The 16,717-nt window shown below is 35.5% G+C and overlaps 1 protein-coding gene across 2 annotated transcripts in view; it reads left to right on the top strand.

Moving 5' to 3' along the window:
- Nucleotides 1-16,717, top strand: part of efl1 (elongation factor like GTPase 1) — a 108,600-nt gene that overhangs the window by 20,339 nt on the left and 71,544 nt on the right. For both annotated transcript variants that reach the window (XM_089129715.1, XM_089129714.1), the window contains 3 exons: nucleotides 13,688-13,800; nucleotides 15,006-15,172; nucleotides 16,145-16,280. In XM_089129715.1, the coding sequence (XP_088985841.1) occupies nucleotides 13,688-13,800; nucleotides 15,006-15,172; nucleotides 16,145-16,280 (416 nt within the window). The remainder of the gene's footprint in view (nucleotides 1-13,687; nucleotides 13,801-15,005; nucleotides 15,173-16,144; nucleotides 16,281-16,717) is intronic.

Below are 16,717 nucleotides of genomic sequence, written 5' to 3'. Positions count from 1 at the left end.
ACCCAAAATTCTGTCATCATTTACTCATCCTTATGTTGTTCCAAGTTTCTTTCTTATGCTGACCACAAACGAAGATGTTTTAAAGAATGTTGGTAACCAGTTTACGGTAGCCATTGACTTCCATAGTAGGAAAAAACAAATATTATGGAAGTCAATGGACACTGTCAACTGTCTGGTTACCAACATTCTTCAAAATATATTCTTTTTGAACCTTTTAAGACATAATACAATTTCTTAGGCTACGTTCACACTGCAGGCTGAAACGACCTAATTCCGATTTTTTTGCCCCTATGCGACCTGTATCTGATTTTTTTCATGACAGTCTGAACGACACAGATCCGATCTTTTCAAATGCGACCCAGGCCACTTTGTATGTGGTCCAAATCCGATATGTATCCAATCTTTTGAAATGCGACTTCAATCTGAACGGCCAGGTCACATATACACCTGTAGCTAGCCAATACACGCTAACTCCAACGCGTTTCTGCACTGTTATGGGCCGCTGTAGACGTGTCTCTTCCCCAGTGTTGTGCCTGAACGCGTTCAATGGACGATGCATGAATGCGTTCATATTTTGGGCGAACGTGACAGTTCACATTCGCCCAAAATAAACGTACTGTATTACTGCCTGATGAACATTACTGTGAACACTTTCATTCTGGTGTCTGTGAACGTGTGCTCTCTGTCAGTATAACTTCGTACAGAAGGGTGCCAGATTCCTATAGAGCCTTCCAGGCGAAAACCTGGCTAAAGCACATGTAAACATGCCTTAAAATGTAGCGAAAAAACACCCAATCTGGCAACTCCAGCCACCAGTGTCAGACCCCGGCCGCCGGCGACAAAGCAAGGAGCGTGGAGGACGTGTACTATCAATTAAACTGGTTTTATGACGAGGTCGGTGAGGATCGGAAAAATCTTACATTTATGTGCAAACTTTGCCCGTCGATAAAATAATTATTGTCTGTGTTTGTATATGGGCTGTGGCAATAATAATAATAAAACAAAAGCTCACAACATATGGAAAAAAAGAACTATTCCGCAAACAACAAGTGACGTCGTTGACCGTTGATTACTCTTCTGCGCATGCGGGACACTTCTGGGTCAGTTCACGTTCACACAGGAGATCACAAAAGGTCGCATTTAATTGGAAATGTGAACGGCCTTGCAAAAAATCGATTTTTTTCAAAAAATCGGAATTGAGCATTAAGCCCTGCAGTGTGAACGTACCCTTAGACTAAAGAAAGAAATGGTTTTAACTGTGCTTTGATGCACAGAATGTGAAATTCATATCAAATAAATCAAAATTAGTTTTTCTTAGCTCTAGTATTGGTGTAGTTACTGAGTGGTGCTTTTGTAGAGCAGTAGGGCATTTAATGGAAATCTTTAGGGATTTAAAAACGGCAATTGATCCTGATTGATTTCCCTTTTTAGCTATCCAGTAGAGATTATTCCAATACCATACAAGTAGATTTCTGGTACAAAAATTCCAGTTTATGCAGGGGAATCTGATTTGATTTCCATCGAATACCCTATATTATCGTTTTAGGATTGGTTCCGAATGACGTGAGAAGTTCCAAAAAGAATCCTCTATACATTCCTTCAGGCATTTTGAAAGAGGATGAGAGCTCTAGGATCCTGAATTATAGATCTGTGTGCGTGTGCGTGTGTGTATTTGAGTTTGAGTAAGTTTGCTATAGCCCTTGGGTTCTACAAACTTAATGGACCTTGGCCAAACAGTGATGTAGCAGTTGATCGATATGCCACCTTGCTTGCTCTGTTTGTGTACTGTATGTGTGTGTGAGCACAAGTTTGTGTGGCTGTTCTGGTCCTTTGTTGCTGTACTATGAGAATTGATATGCTGCTTGCTTAGATCCTGTCCCTGTTGATGTACTATGTGTCTCTGGACTCAACCGAAACAAATGTTTTTCAGTTCTTATCCTCCTAAGTGAGGTGACATCATGTCAGCGCTGAGGAACAAAGCCTGTTCCATAACCAGGAGAATACGCTAGATGGCGCTCTCAGCCACGTCAAACTCCTCAAATGACCCCAGATCTGAGGGCATGAGCTGCTCAGACTCTTTGTTCTCGAGTCAGTGTGTCAGTCAGCTCCCAGACCGCCCCTTTAGGACTGACCTCAGATCAGACATTTTCCATTATCCATCGGGTTGGGTGGAAGTGTCCAATGAAATTTGGTGGTGTTACAGATAATTCAGTCAAGGGAGTTTTTGTTTCCATCTGTGTCTTTTCAAACATTCCTCCCACTGACAAAGTCTAACACTTGCATACTTGATTCGTCTGTCCGCTGTTTGCAACCCTTTTGTTCTCACATTTTGTCTTCATTCTCACCTTCTACAGTAGGTGACAGCCTGGAGTACAGGTGGGCGGTATGACCAAAATCTTATATCACGGTATGATTAATTTTACATCACATAAAAATACAATGATCAAACACAAAACAAGTATTATTGACAGTTTCTGGATAATCCAGTAAATGCAAGGGACTTCATCTCATTTGATTTATTTGTCTTTATTTATATATATATATATGTATGTATGTATGTATGTAGAGAGAGAGATGTGTGTATGTGTGTGTGTGTGTGTGTGTGTGTGTATTATGGGGGGCCAAACAGGAAATAATATTTAAAAAAAAATGAATATATAGATATAACTCTGAATAGTGATAACTCTGAATATATAAATGTAAATCGGAATATATAGTTACAAATCTGAATATATGCATTTACATTGGAATATATACCATTTCACAAGATGTAAACAAGACTGGTCCAGAAGCACTTCCTGTTTCAGTTTGCAACTATTTTCTTTATTTCACATGTAAAGAAAACATCTTAAAGATGTTTGTTTAACTTTTTGATTCAGTTTTAAATGTTCTGTTGGTTGTATTTTATCCCAGCTTTTTTGTAGTGTTAAAAAACTGAAACAGGAAGTTCTTCTGGACCAGTGTTGTTTACATCTTGTGAAATGGTCTATAGTTATAACTCTGAATATATATTTACAGATCCTGAATATATATTTATATAACTGAACATATAAACGCAAATCTGAATATATAGTTATAACTCTGAATATATAAATGTAAATCTGAATATATAGTTACATTGGAATATATAGTTATAACTCTGAATATATTTACAAATCCTGACTATTTAATTATAACTGAACATAAAAGTAAATCTGAATATATAGTTACAATTCTGAATATGTAAATTTACATTGGAATATATAGTTATAACTCTGAATATATAGTTATAAGTCTGAATATATAAATCTAATTAATGTAATGTCTCTTTGCTCACCAAGGCTGCATTTATTTGATTAAAAATAAACTGTAATATTTATAATATTACGACCATTTATGTTTTCTATTTGAATATATTTAAAAAATATAATTTATTTCTGTAATGCCATTGTGAATTTTCAGCATACGCCAGTCTTCAGTGATCACATGATCCTTCATAAATCCTTCATTCTAATATGCTTATAAAACACACTTATATTATGTAAACACAAACTTCTATGTTAGATGCGATAGATGTATGTATATAGTTGTTGTTATTATTACTCATTTAATTAATTTATAAGTCATTTCTGCCCACTTTATATAGATAACTCTGAATATATAAATGTAAATCTGAATATATAGTTACAAATCTGAATATATACATTAACATTGGATTACTGGTGGTCACATTTCTACCATTTTTTTATATATATATATATATATATATATATATATATATATAAATATCCCAATATCCCAGCCTGGAATGATTTTGAGGCCTTTGTTCTCACCCTTTGACCTCACCCTCACTGTTTTATGTCGACTGGGTAAGCGTGACACTGGACAGTCGACGATATGGCTCGCTGATGTCGAAGCGAATTATCTGGACTTAAATGTGTGGAGAGACAGTTGCACTTTTAATCATTAGAAGCAGATGGCCCGGGCAAACCCTGACGACGCTTGGCGGCACTTCTGTCTCTGAGTGTTGTTTTGACAGAGGGGGCTGAGTAACATGTGTAGACCCTTGCAGGCTTCATGTAGCTTTTCATTGGCTGCAGGAGCTCCCGTGTAGCTTTAGCTGGCGGATCCAGGGTGCAGCTAATAAAATCCATGCAGTGTTTCTGTAGAACGGGAAGAGTGATTAGAGGCATGCATGTGACTGTCAGAGCTTACACGCAAAAAACACTGTTCTGAAACCAGCAACGTATTGAGATGGGTAACTGTAAGCAGGTTAAACACTATTAGCATGTGCATATCAGTGGAAAACTTTTCTCTTTCAGGAATTGGTTGGATCCTGAAAAGTGGGCTTTAAATGCCAGAATGAAGCCAGGTGGTTGGAGATTTATTGATAATGCTCACCAAGGCTGTTTTTATTTGATGAAAAAATACAGTAATATTTAAAATATTATCTATCAAAACAATTGAATTTACAGCATCATTACTGCAGTCTTCAGCGTCACATGATCCTTCAGCTTTTTGTCATAATTTTCACTTTTTGTGTGACTTAGTATCTCTACGCGAATCAGAATCAGAAGTCTTAAAGGTTCAGTAGCTAAAACAGGCAGTTTGATCATAAAAAGGTGAATAACTCAATTACACTTTTTTTTTTTTAAGGAAACTTGGTTAAAAGTGAATTCTTTAAGAGGCTAGAATTGCTTTCCTTTAACTCTTGAACGTTTCCACGTATACCTTTTACCTGGAACCGAGTAATTTCGAACGGCGTCATGCTCGGTGGAGACCAACTCCATTTCCTTCGGGTCTGCTAGAGTCATCGAGGGATGAGCGCGATTTATGAACGGAAAAATAGTTGGGCCGCGGTAATGTACTCCTGTTTATTCAGTCTAACATCATACTATTTCCTTCAATCAAGAATGCTGCGGTTAATATGCCACCGTATTTGGGCCTTGACCGCCAGCTCCCTGTTTATCCTCCCTGGCTGTGGACCGTTCAGAGAGGAGAGATGGGCGGCTCCCAGTGGCTCTTTAGCTTCTTTTTACTTTCATTGTTTACTTGCGTTCACTTTCTGTTGTATTCAGTCACGTCTCACCCTCATTTTCTCCAGACGGACTCTTTCTCTCTCTCTCTCTCTCTTACTGTGTTTGTTTATTTTTTCATGCTCCCTCTCTCGCTTTCTCTGTCTCGTGTTTTCCCCCAAGCTTAAAGCAGTCAGCGTCAGGGTATCCAAGCATAAAGTTTCTTCGTGACCTGAGATGATCTTTTTTTCTGTCTCACGTCTATGGGGTCTCTGCCCTACACACACACACACACACAACTACGAGCACTCTGCGTCCCAGTGTTTGAGTTTAGTTTCTTTTTGTTCATAAAGGTCACATTAAACTGTCTTGTATATAAACCAGGCCATCGTCATTTATTTTTGATACTTTTCAGTTGCCTTTTATGCATATATTTAAGGCTGTCATGCAAATAGTAAATTATTTATTTGGCAAAAATTGGCTTTAGATTGGAAGTCAATGTATTGTTGGTTTCATATTTCTGTATCACTGGATATGAGTGTATTGCTGACCTTAAGTTAACTTTTTTTTCACAAAGTATGTCAAATTCTTTAGATGAATTATGAAAAAAATGAAGCTAAAAACACTGTTTGTGTTCATATATATATATATATATATATGTGTATATATATATATATATATATATATATATATATATATATAATGTATGTAATAAGAAATGTAATAAGAAAATGTATATAAACTAGGGCTGTGAAAACGATTAATCGAGATTAATCACATCCAAAATAAAATTTTGTGTTTACATAATATATGTGTGTGTAGTGTGTATAATTATTTTGTATATATAAATACACACGCATGCATGTATATATTTAAGAAATATTTGCATGTACTGTATATACTTTATATATATATATATATATATATGCAAAATTAATATTATACATAAATATAAATATTTAATATATAAATAACACATTTTTCTTAAATATATACATGCATATGTGTATATTTATATATACAAAATAATTATACACACTACACACACACACACACATATATTATGTAAACACAAACTTTTATTTTGGATGCAATTAATCGTGATTAATCGTTTCACAGCCCTAATATAAACATTTATAATATACATGTTTAAATAAATACATATGTGTGTCAAGCTAAATATCACACACACATATATATATACACACACACATTGTATGCTTGCATTGTATACACCCACATACTTGCATTTTATTTATTTCTTTATTATTTATTTTTTTTTGATTAAACTGTAATTTCTATTGTAGAATAGTTCTATTGGCCATGTAAGATTTGGTGCAAATGATGTTTGTTCATCGAAGTTTAGAGAAGAAAATTCTCCTGTGGTGCATGAATTTAATTTGCATTGAAATAAAAAAATGTGTGTTTGAAAAGTCTATGATATATTTCTAGGGACCAAAATAGATAAAATAAAATAAATAAAAGCCTATATATTTGTTTTCTTAGCTCCGCAAGTGTTTCTCCTGCAAATGAAGTGTGTGGGATGTGCGTCTAGGTCTAAAAGATGACATCATCTTTTGTTTTGTGTGGACAGCTTTTAGCTTGTAAATGAGATTCCCTCCATGTTTTCTTTCAAAACCTCATATCTAAGTGTGTTCGTCCATTAGAGTAGTGAGGGAAGTCAAATGCATGAAAACACTCCAACATGAGATGAACTTTGACCCTTTGGAGTGAACTGGCATTGCAAACATAGAGGCTGAGAAAATGGACATAAAGTGTTCGTGTAGACCAAGATCCGTCTCAGATTTCAACTTGAAAAGTTGCGACGACAGCAGCTGCTAGCGTTATACCCTGACCCACATTTCACAGGGCACTGTTCCAGCCTTTACATATCAAAACAGTGTTATTTAAGCAAACCCAGATATCCTGCACTGGAGGGAGACTTTGGCAGAAGCCGCATCGCTACTTGTAGTTTATTTGATATTTCGTCTTGATTTGATAGAAGCTTCTGTTTACGTTCGTTTTGTGAGATTTCGAGCTCTGTGTTCATATGAAACATGCCAGGAGGAGAATGGTATACTTTCAAAAGAACTGTTTTTTTGGGAGAGTTTTTTTTTTTTTTCTTCAGCGTGGCACTAAGAGATTTTAGGTTTTTGTTGTCATTTTGAAGTATTTATTAGAAATTCCTTGTGGATTCTGAATAGAATTCCTCCTTGCAGATTTCCAGCAAAAAAAACGTTTGAAAATTGATTTTTTCTTTTCAAGTCATCTGTGTGGATTTAAATCAGATTGATAATTTCCCACATGACGTTGAATTGGAATGACTGGAGGATAAATTTACAGAATTATTAATTTATTTATATTGTTACACAATGTTCTGTTCTTTTGAACTTTATCCATCAAAAAAAAACTGAAAAAATGTGAGGAAATTAAACAACTAATATTCCACAAAAATAATAAGAAATGTTTATTGAGCAGCAAATCAGCATATTATAATGTGACTCTGGAGTAATTATGCTGAAAATTCATATTTTCACAGGAAAAATGACATTAACATATTTATTTAAATGGTAAACAGTTATTTTAGATTGAGATAATATTTCACAATATTTCTGTTTTTACTCTATTTTCTATCAATTAAATACAACCTTTGTGAGTACAATAGACTAATTTCAAATACAGACTCAAAACTTTTATATATGAAATTGCTCTATTTGAACATTTCAAAATACAAGTAGTTTTGCATTTCTTTCTTTGTGTTGTTCTATTTGCTTTCTGCCTGTCACCTCAGTTGACTTTAAAGGGCATATTGCAGGTTAGAGGACCCAACGAGTCAATGCATAGAAAAACAATGTAGGAACTAGATTTTCTTTAAAATATACGTATAAACACGCCACAGAAGCTTCTGCAGTCGTTTTTGTGAGAAAATTTTACTTCCGCGTCTGAAAATGGGCGTGGCGGGCGTGACGCAATGAGCGGGAGAGCGGTCGATTCACACAACAGGAAAACAATGAATCGCAATGACATTTCGGACGCTGAGGAAATACTCGTATGACGGATCAAGCCATAAAGTTATGAGCCTGCTATGCTAAAGAGATCAGGGACAGGCCAGGATAATGTCAGACAGAATGGTCAGAGAAAAATTGAGCTGTGATGTGAGGAGAACCAGTGGAGAACAGGACAGGTGCCTTTTAGGTGAGAGACGTGCTTATAGTATACACGTTCGCTAACGATATACACTGTGCTCACAATATTGTACAGATTATTATGATCCTATAACAGGCCAGCAGACATTAGTATGTTTAGGGTAGATTTATAGACTATTAAATGTATAAAAACTTTACTTGAGTATATTTCTATACTAAAAGCATAGGCTATACTCGGGTAAATTTTTAATACATATTTTTCACCTTGGTTATAACATAAACAGAACATTAAAGGTTTGAGTATTTAAACAACCAATTTTGTTTTTCAATTACAAGTTTTATTTGGGGCATGACATGACTAAGTTACCTATATAACACTATTTGATGCCATTGGTAGTATACGACGATCAATATTCTTGCTTCGGCATACCATGTTGAACTCCATCATATTGCCGGGATGCTAATCATTTGATCTGAAGTGAACGCTACACACGACCGTGTTTTCCGAGCCGAGAGGAGAAATCCCGTCTCTTCACCTGCTCAAACCGCACCAGGAACGATATAGCACAGTCACTTTTATTGTAATGGAAACTTGTGGACTCGATCTTGAAGTCCTGACAGGCTGGAGTTTTTGCAATCTCCACAAACACAATATTTACCATGACGATGATAAATTAAAATGCAAAAACTAACGAAAGCACACTGACTGACGAGCGCTCTCACTGAACACCAGCCTGCTCTCACTGAGCCGAGGCTGCGGCTCCCTGCTATGACGTCAAATGACGCGACGTTGAAAAAAAAGCCGTTTTAGCAGTCCAAGAAACGCTCACTTTATCTTCTAAATTAGTGTCCTTATGTTGTTTTAAAACATTTTAAATCCTGCATTAACTTTTCATATGGTATTTTCATACAAGGTTATCTATAAATTTCGATTTTTTTTTTTACCTGCAATATGCTCTTTAAGGGCCGGTTCACATATCGCGTCTTTTGCGCGCTCAAGTTCGTTATTTCAAATGTAGGCGCGCGGTATGCGCGCTCATAATGGAAGCGGTGCGGTCGCGCTCCTTTTTTCCATGCGCGTCCGCGCCGCGTCGAGATAAAAACATCTCAACTTTTCAGAATACCGCAAGCGCACCGTACGCACACAATAGGTCATGTGACAAGAACCAACTGAAGCGCAACCGCCCTGGCGCTTTGCAAAATAGAGAATGCGGCGCGCCCAGCGTTTTCTACGCGTTTTTAGGCGCTATATGTGAATCCGGCCTAAGGGATTGAATGGCGCACACCCCTGACATGTACTCTCAGGTCAAGTTTTTTCCTCTCTCCCCCCATACCCCCCACCCCCAGCTGAATGAAGTGCATCATGAAACCTGCAAAGCACAAATGCATTCCTCCACCTTTGGGGTTGCCATAGCAATGATCAATTTGGGTCAGTGTGTGTGTGTGTGTGTGTGTGTGTGTGTGTGTGGTATGAGATTTGGTGTGTGGGAGTGTTGTCAGCCACTCTTACACATACCCTGCATGCAACGTTAATATGTTGGCTTGCCTGATTGGCTGCTGGTGCTGGGGGCTTTTATTAATGGCACAAGGCAGTCGGTAGGCAGAAAATTGGTTGGGCTGTTGAGTGCTCATGCAAAGACATTGATTATGCAATAAACAATGGAATAGCAAGGTTTCTTTAAAATACTCTTAGAAGGAGAAAAGGTTCTATATATAACCATAAAGTGTTCTGTCATGAACTGTATATGTGTATATATAACCTTTTTTTTTTTTTAACTAATTTTTATGGATTTAGTTTTAATTAATTATTTTTTTAAATGCATTTTAATGTTAGTGAAATTGAGCTTGTAAACATACTTTATCACTTGTAAAAATGAAATAACCTGATAAACATGGAATTATTATGCAATCATTTAAGACATTTCTCCATATAAAAAAACAACAACCAACTTTCAGGCATAACACCTTCAAATTTAATTTAGTCATTTAGTCAAAAAACATAGGTTTCTGTATATAGAGTGTATGCAACCTTGCAAATGTTAATGTACAGTAGTGACCAAAAAAGTGATGTCCAGCCTAGGAAAACTGACATATTCACCCTTTATTTAAATATTATTAAACATTTTGATAAAAATATTTTATTTAAAAAAAAATAATGAAGGTTTTGTAATCTTATTACAAAAGTTGTTTATTTTTTGATAACGCAATGTAGTCAATGTATGCTTTTTAAAGTTTCTTTGCATTATTTTTACATGTGCTGTAGTTTGCCAATAATTACAAATAATTTGATCAGATAAGTGCCTTAATCAAATATAAATATTTTCCTAATATTTTGATCATTTAATCAAATGTGTAGGTATGTGTACATTATATATACAATTACTATTATTTAATTATTCTTATGAATGTAAATGTTTATACTGTTCTTTATTAGAACAGTGGAGGTTGGTCAGGTTCGAACCTGGGTTTTCTTGAGACCATCTGTTATTTATATGCTGTGAGCATAAATCTAATTGTTTATATAACATATTTATTGGATTTAAAATGTAATTTTATACACTGCACACGGTTCCCACGGGTCCTTGAAAGTTTTTCAATCTGAATTAAAATTTTTTTCAAGGCCTTGGAAAGTTTTTGAAAATAAACATGCATAGATACAGGTCCTTGAAAGTGCTTGAATTTATTTTGTTTAAAAATTCCATATTATTCCCTCCGGTCCACTAATGTGTTATTTCACCAACACTTCGTAGCCAATGCATACTAGCTTGCTTGATTTACGTTAGTTATAATAAGTTAAGTGTTTCCTGCATGAGGTACTTTTTTGTGTTGTACCTTGCCATGACGTTCATCCATGCATGAAACTACCATGCACCAAATTACAGACGATACCTCAACGTTTGTTGTTGGACACAACAAATGTGCCCCCACATTAAGACCTTTAATTTGAGGGTATTGGACCTAGAAAGTCCTTGAAAGGTCCTGGAATTTGAAGTTAACCAAGGTGGGAACCCTGATTGCAGATTCACAAATCTCCATCTTAACAATTGTTTCCAATGGAAAACATCTGTATTTTAATGTATTGCATGCTGAAAACTGATGAAGTGTGTTTTGTGAGTAGATTATGTGTTTTGTGTGTGCAGATTTAGAAATAATTTATATTTCCATTCCTCTATCATCTTTTTCTCCCTTTTGAGAATATTAAAAAACAGTCCCGCTTGTGGTTTTTAAAGACTTGGCCGTAAGGTTCTGTACCCATTACTTCATGACCACAGTGGCCGAGCTTGTAAATGAGCTTCATGCTGTTTCCATTATTGCCAATAAGTGAAAACATTCAGACCTTTGAAAAGGAAAACATTACAATTCGGAGGACTGCTATAAAGCATTTGAGACGCACAACATGATTGAAGCACTGATGGAGCGGAAGTCAAAAGGGGGGAAAAATCTATTGAGTGTAATTAAGACCCAAATCAGTTGATTTATGGTAAAATTCACAATTGTAGTTGCTATTGCACTACTTTTTTTTTTTTTAAACACAGCTTTAAGAAGTTGAGGTTTTCCTCTGGACCGTATCCTGTTTTGATGTAATTTATGCACCCCAAAATTGTAATTAATATTTCAACATGGCAATGTTCTCTCAAATCATCATAGCTTGCTTAGTTTACGACTCTCAAGTTACAGCCAACACTTTCCATGAATAAGGTACACTTTGTCGTGTTACATTTTCCTAGCATTAAAGAGACAAATCCCATCTGGTATTTAATTCACAGCAGTGTAAAAAAATAAATAAAAAGTAATAAAATAAATTTAATTTAATCATTGACAATCATGCACCATTCCATAAACCGAGAGAAACCACATTTGCCCCGCTTCACAGCATGATGGGATTGTAAATCAAACTCCCATTTTCTCAATTTTGCACACATTTTGGTACGAATCTCAACTTTTTTTTTTTACCTTTTTGTCAAGCGATATCAATGATCGACAAGAATGAAATGTATTCTTTCATTCATGGGAAATATAAGTTTGGTGCCAAAACTACTGTAGATCGGCCCTACTGAGTGACTGCTCCCTTCTGTATTTATTTGTTATTTTTTTAGCAAATAAAAAATGTAATAAACATAAAATATCTTTATATAAACTATAATAATATATAACTCTCATAACTCTATTGAGTCAGCCGTACTACATGCATCGGTTCAGTCAATACTGAGCTGAAACTTTTGTTACCAATTACAGCTTTGGCCAGTGTTTTGCAGTGTCATAAAAAATAAACTTGATGAACTCCACAATCATTTGACTGGTAATGTCTCTGCAATTATGCCATGTAACCGCATAGGATCTATATTTGGATATAAAGCAAAATAAGTCACACTTGTTGACTGGTATGTTCCTCTTGCAGTGATTTGTTAATAGTCTTTAACAATCGTTCATCTGTCATCTCCTCAGATGAAGCCATCACTTTGCTTTAGAAGGGCCTTTAATAAATATGGCAGCAGTTTGGAGGCAAACATGCTTTAAATCTTCTATTGGATCTACTGCTTTGGGAGCATAAAAGCACATTATTAGTGCTTGATGCTGGCTAGTTGCAAGCTATGGTAACTCCTTGGTACATTTTTGGTATGTTGCGAACTGAGCCAGATTTTTTCCATCCGGTTTCACTTTAAGATTTATATCTTCAAGTTAAACAATTGGGTCCCACTTTATATTAAGTGGTTTTAAGTACTATGTACTTACATTTACATTTACTTACAATGTACTTATTGTGCTCATGTTGTATTGTAAATCACTTTTGGTGCTATTGAGGTGTGATACAGGTAAGGTTAGGGACAGGTGTGGTGGTATGGGTCGGTTTAAGGGTAGGTTTAAGTGTAAGGGATGGGTCAGCTGTGTAATTACAGATGTAATTACATAAATTAATTGCTGGTATTTTTTAAATATAAGTACAATGTAAAAACATGTATGTACACAATAAGTCCATTGTATCAAATTATTAATTTCAATGTAAGTACATGGTACTTAAAGCCACTTAATATAAAGTGGGACCAACAATTGTAAGAGTTTGGTGTTCTATTTAAGCTTATCTGCAGCTCCCTTTTGTTCTCGTGTCTGCTTTTTTTTTGGAATAGAAATGGTGAATCAATTCACTTTGCTTTTGAAATTGAATGTGTGTGCACAAAAAAGTTTTGGCTATTAAAAAAAAAAAGCTTTTATGTTACATACACTGGTTCAAATAACTTTTTTTAATCATTTGTATGGACATGTTAAATTAATGATTTTTATAACAATTTTATTTCAGACTAAATACAGGATAATACATGGACAGCATTTGATAAACTATGAAATCAGGATATTTGGCATTGGAATTATAATGTGCTATAAAATGAAATAAAATTGTGCAATGATCTGAAGTGGCTTTCCTGTAATTCATGAGAATTATAGAATTCATAATAGTTACAGAATACAATGTAGCCCACTGTTGCAGTTCTGCACAGACGTCTGTGATTCACAACAGTGCATTATGATTTCTGATGTTTTTTGTACCTTAAGGCCGTTGACTCAGGAAGAGATCGCCCAGAGGAGAGAACTGGCCAGACAGCGTCACGCCGAGAGACAAGCTGCCAATCAGAGTGCAGAAAGCCCCGGGTCAGCTGATGCTGGAGGTACTTCAACTGGCCATCGCTAGTGTCACAGACAAGAACTGAATTTGTTTAATGATGTGTGTGTGTGACAGTGAATGTGTAAAAGAGGCTTGTTTGACACAGGCTATATTTCCTAAGGCAAATGCTATTCAATGGTGCATATCAAACTAATATGGTATGCTCATTTTTTTGACAGTATTTGGGGGCCGCTTTGTTTTATTTTCAATTAAAGAGAACCTATTATGCCCTTTTACAAAATCTTGATTTTGTTTTTGGGGTTTACTATAGTAGAATAGGTTTTTTATACTTGAATGTTAAAAAACTAATTATTTTTTCACATATTTCCATTGTTGCAGCACCTCTCTTCCTAGTCTGTCAGTATCTCTCTGTTTAGTTCTGGTCTCTATAGAGTGCCGAAGTGATGATGTCACTTTGTAGGACAGCTAGCGTCGCATGGGTTCCCTCGATCGAAAAGCTATGCATTTTCCCCATATACTTTTGGAAAATCACAAAAAAATAAGATCTGTGTTCAACAAAAAGTTGTGACCTTTACACGTTTTGTTTGTCAAGATAATCTTTACAAGTTAATCCAAAATGTTTACATTTTGAAGCCTATATAAAGTAAAAAAAAAACAAGCAGACACAATAAAGTTTAAAAAAAACACAAGCAGGTTATAACTGGTGTGTTTTATGTCATAGATCAAAACGTAAATATTTAGAGGCTTCGTTCACCACAGACCTTATTTCAGGTGATTTAGCAAAAACCCATTCAAAAAAACCCATAGACTTTAGAGCGAGGGAACCGGTAGAGCTAAAATGCTAACTCACTTCTGCGTTTTGCCCAAAAATGACGTGATAACTTAAAATGAAATGACCATAACAACGAGTTTCAATACACTACTAACGCAACTCATCCAGGCCTCGTCCATTTTTTTTTTGTGTGCCCATGTCTTGTGCGGGCATATGTCTTGTGTTTGTTCCTGGAAGAAAACTCTAGACTACAATGGAGGCATTTCAAGGAAATGAGTTACAAAACACAGTCACTCCAAAGGGAGTTTTTCTCTTTGTGTTTTGTTACTTTGAGACCCGTTTCTAGCTCAAACAGCAACATTGCACACTAAAGACAGTTGAAAATGTAAAAATGCATAATGAGTCCTGTTGAAAATCTTTTATATTTACTCTGAGGTATTCATCAACTTTATTTTGTATGTTTGTGTGTTCTGCAGATGCTCTGTGTGCGCAGACAGAGGCTCTTTCGGTCAAAATCGCAGTGGAGGAGGAAAACAAAGAGCATTTTGTGGCCTTTGCACGAGTCTACAGCGGTGTCGTCAGAAAAGGCCAGAAGGTGTTTGTGCTCGGACCCAAATTCGATCCATCACTGGCGCTCAGAGTGGTGAGCAGCTGTTTGTCTGTCTTAAGAACTGCAGATGGTTTCCTTATCCAGGAATTAATGCAATTCATAACATAATCATCACACAATTAATAATCCTTAACCCTGGTGAACTTGGACTCGGGTAAATGAACTGCCTCTTTCGGGTTCGTTTCCAATTAATTTCCTCATGTTTGAAGCTGTCTGGAGCTAATTATTACATTATTACCGAGAAACTATTATATGACTTATTGAGACGTTCATTGAAGACTCTGAGATTAATTTGCATAAAGCTCCACCATCATCAGCCATTAGGAGCGTCTTCAAATTAGCAGTAGCATCCACTGAAACAAAGATGATTTTGTGAATATGTGTGTGTATACAGTATATATATGAAGAGTTCAGATGCAAAAGCCTCTAAATGCCATTTGAAATTTTCTTCTTTAATGATGATTTTTATCAAGCTTGTATATTTAAGTTCAGTAATTTCACTTAAATAACAATTAATATGTAATTATCATTGCCATTTAAGTGAAATCACTGAACTTAAATATACAAGCTTGATAAAAATGATCATTCTAGAAGAAAATTTCAAATGGCACTTAGAGGCTTTTGCATCTGAACTCTTCATATATACATATACACACAACTGTTATTCAAACAGAGAGAGCTGACAGAGAGAGAGAAACATCACAATATTACTATATAAACAATTTACAACACAATTTGTAAAGGTACAGCTAAATGTGATATGTATTATAGAGTGTATGTGAAGGTTAAGAGTGAAATTTCAATTTGTTGATAAGTTATATTTTATTAGCTGATTAAATGTAAAAAAAAAATATGGCTTTCAATTATACTGTAATGTTGAATGGCTATAATTACTAATTTCCAATTTGCATGAAAATCCATTTGTTAGGAACATCTGTAGCAGTACAATATAATATATAGTCCTGATGCTGATGTTGGCTTTTTGTTGATCATTTTCTCCTGTAGCTTCCTGAGGGTTGTTCAGTAGCCGATGCTTTACCCAGCGTCCCCCACATGGCCTGCTGCACCGTAGACAGTCTCTACCTGCTGATGGGCCGCGAGCTGGAAGAACTGGAGGAAGTTCCCTCAGGAAATGTTCTCGGTAGGTCGTCTGTTCTCCTCAGTGTTCCTCTTCAACAGGTTCCAGATGGATTTGTTTTTAATATTCAGCTTTTGGTTTATAGTACAGTTTTAGAGTGACTTTGAACTCCTCGAAGACAAAACTCTATTTCTGGTTATATTTTTGTTTGATATATGGCTTTTCAAGGTTTTCAATGCTGGTTATTTGAGAATTGAGAATTTTTGTGAAAAGCATTTATTTGAAAAGGGATTCTATTTGATTTTTGTAGCAAAGTAATAGTCTTTACTGACACTTTTAGTCAATAATGCATCCTTTCAAAAACAAAAACACTTTTGAATGCTAGTGTATGTATATAGAGCATTCAAAATAAGTACCTTCATTTTGTCATGAAACTGCTTTAGAAGTCAGTTGCCTACAGTGTGTAGACAGGAAGGCATCTCTAGTTTTTGGAGCAGAGC

This window comes from Pimephales promelas, chromosome 1, assembly GCF_988280905.1.
Source record: "Pimephales promelas chromosome 1, fPimPro1.hap1.1, whole genome shotgun sequence".
In the NCBI taxonomy this organism is placed as follows: Eukaryota; Metazoa; Chordata; class Actinopteri; order Cypriniformes; family Leuciscidae; genus Pimephales; species Pimephales promelas.
Note: the sequence above shows the minus strand (reverse complement) of the source record. Positions and strands in the feature narration are given on the sequence as shown.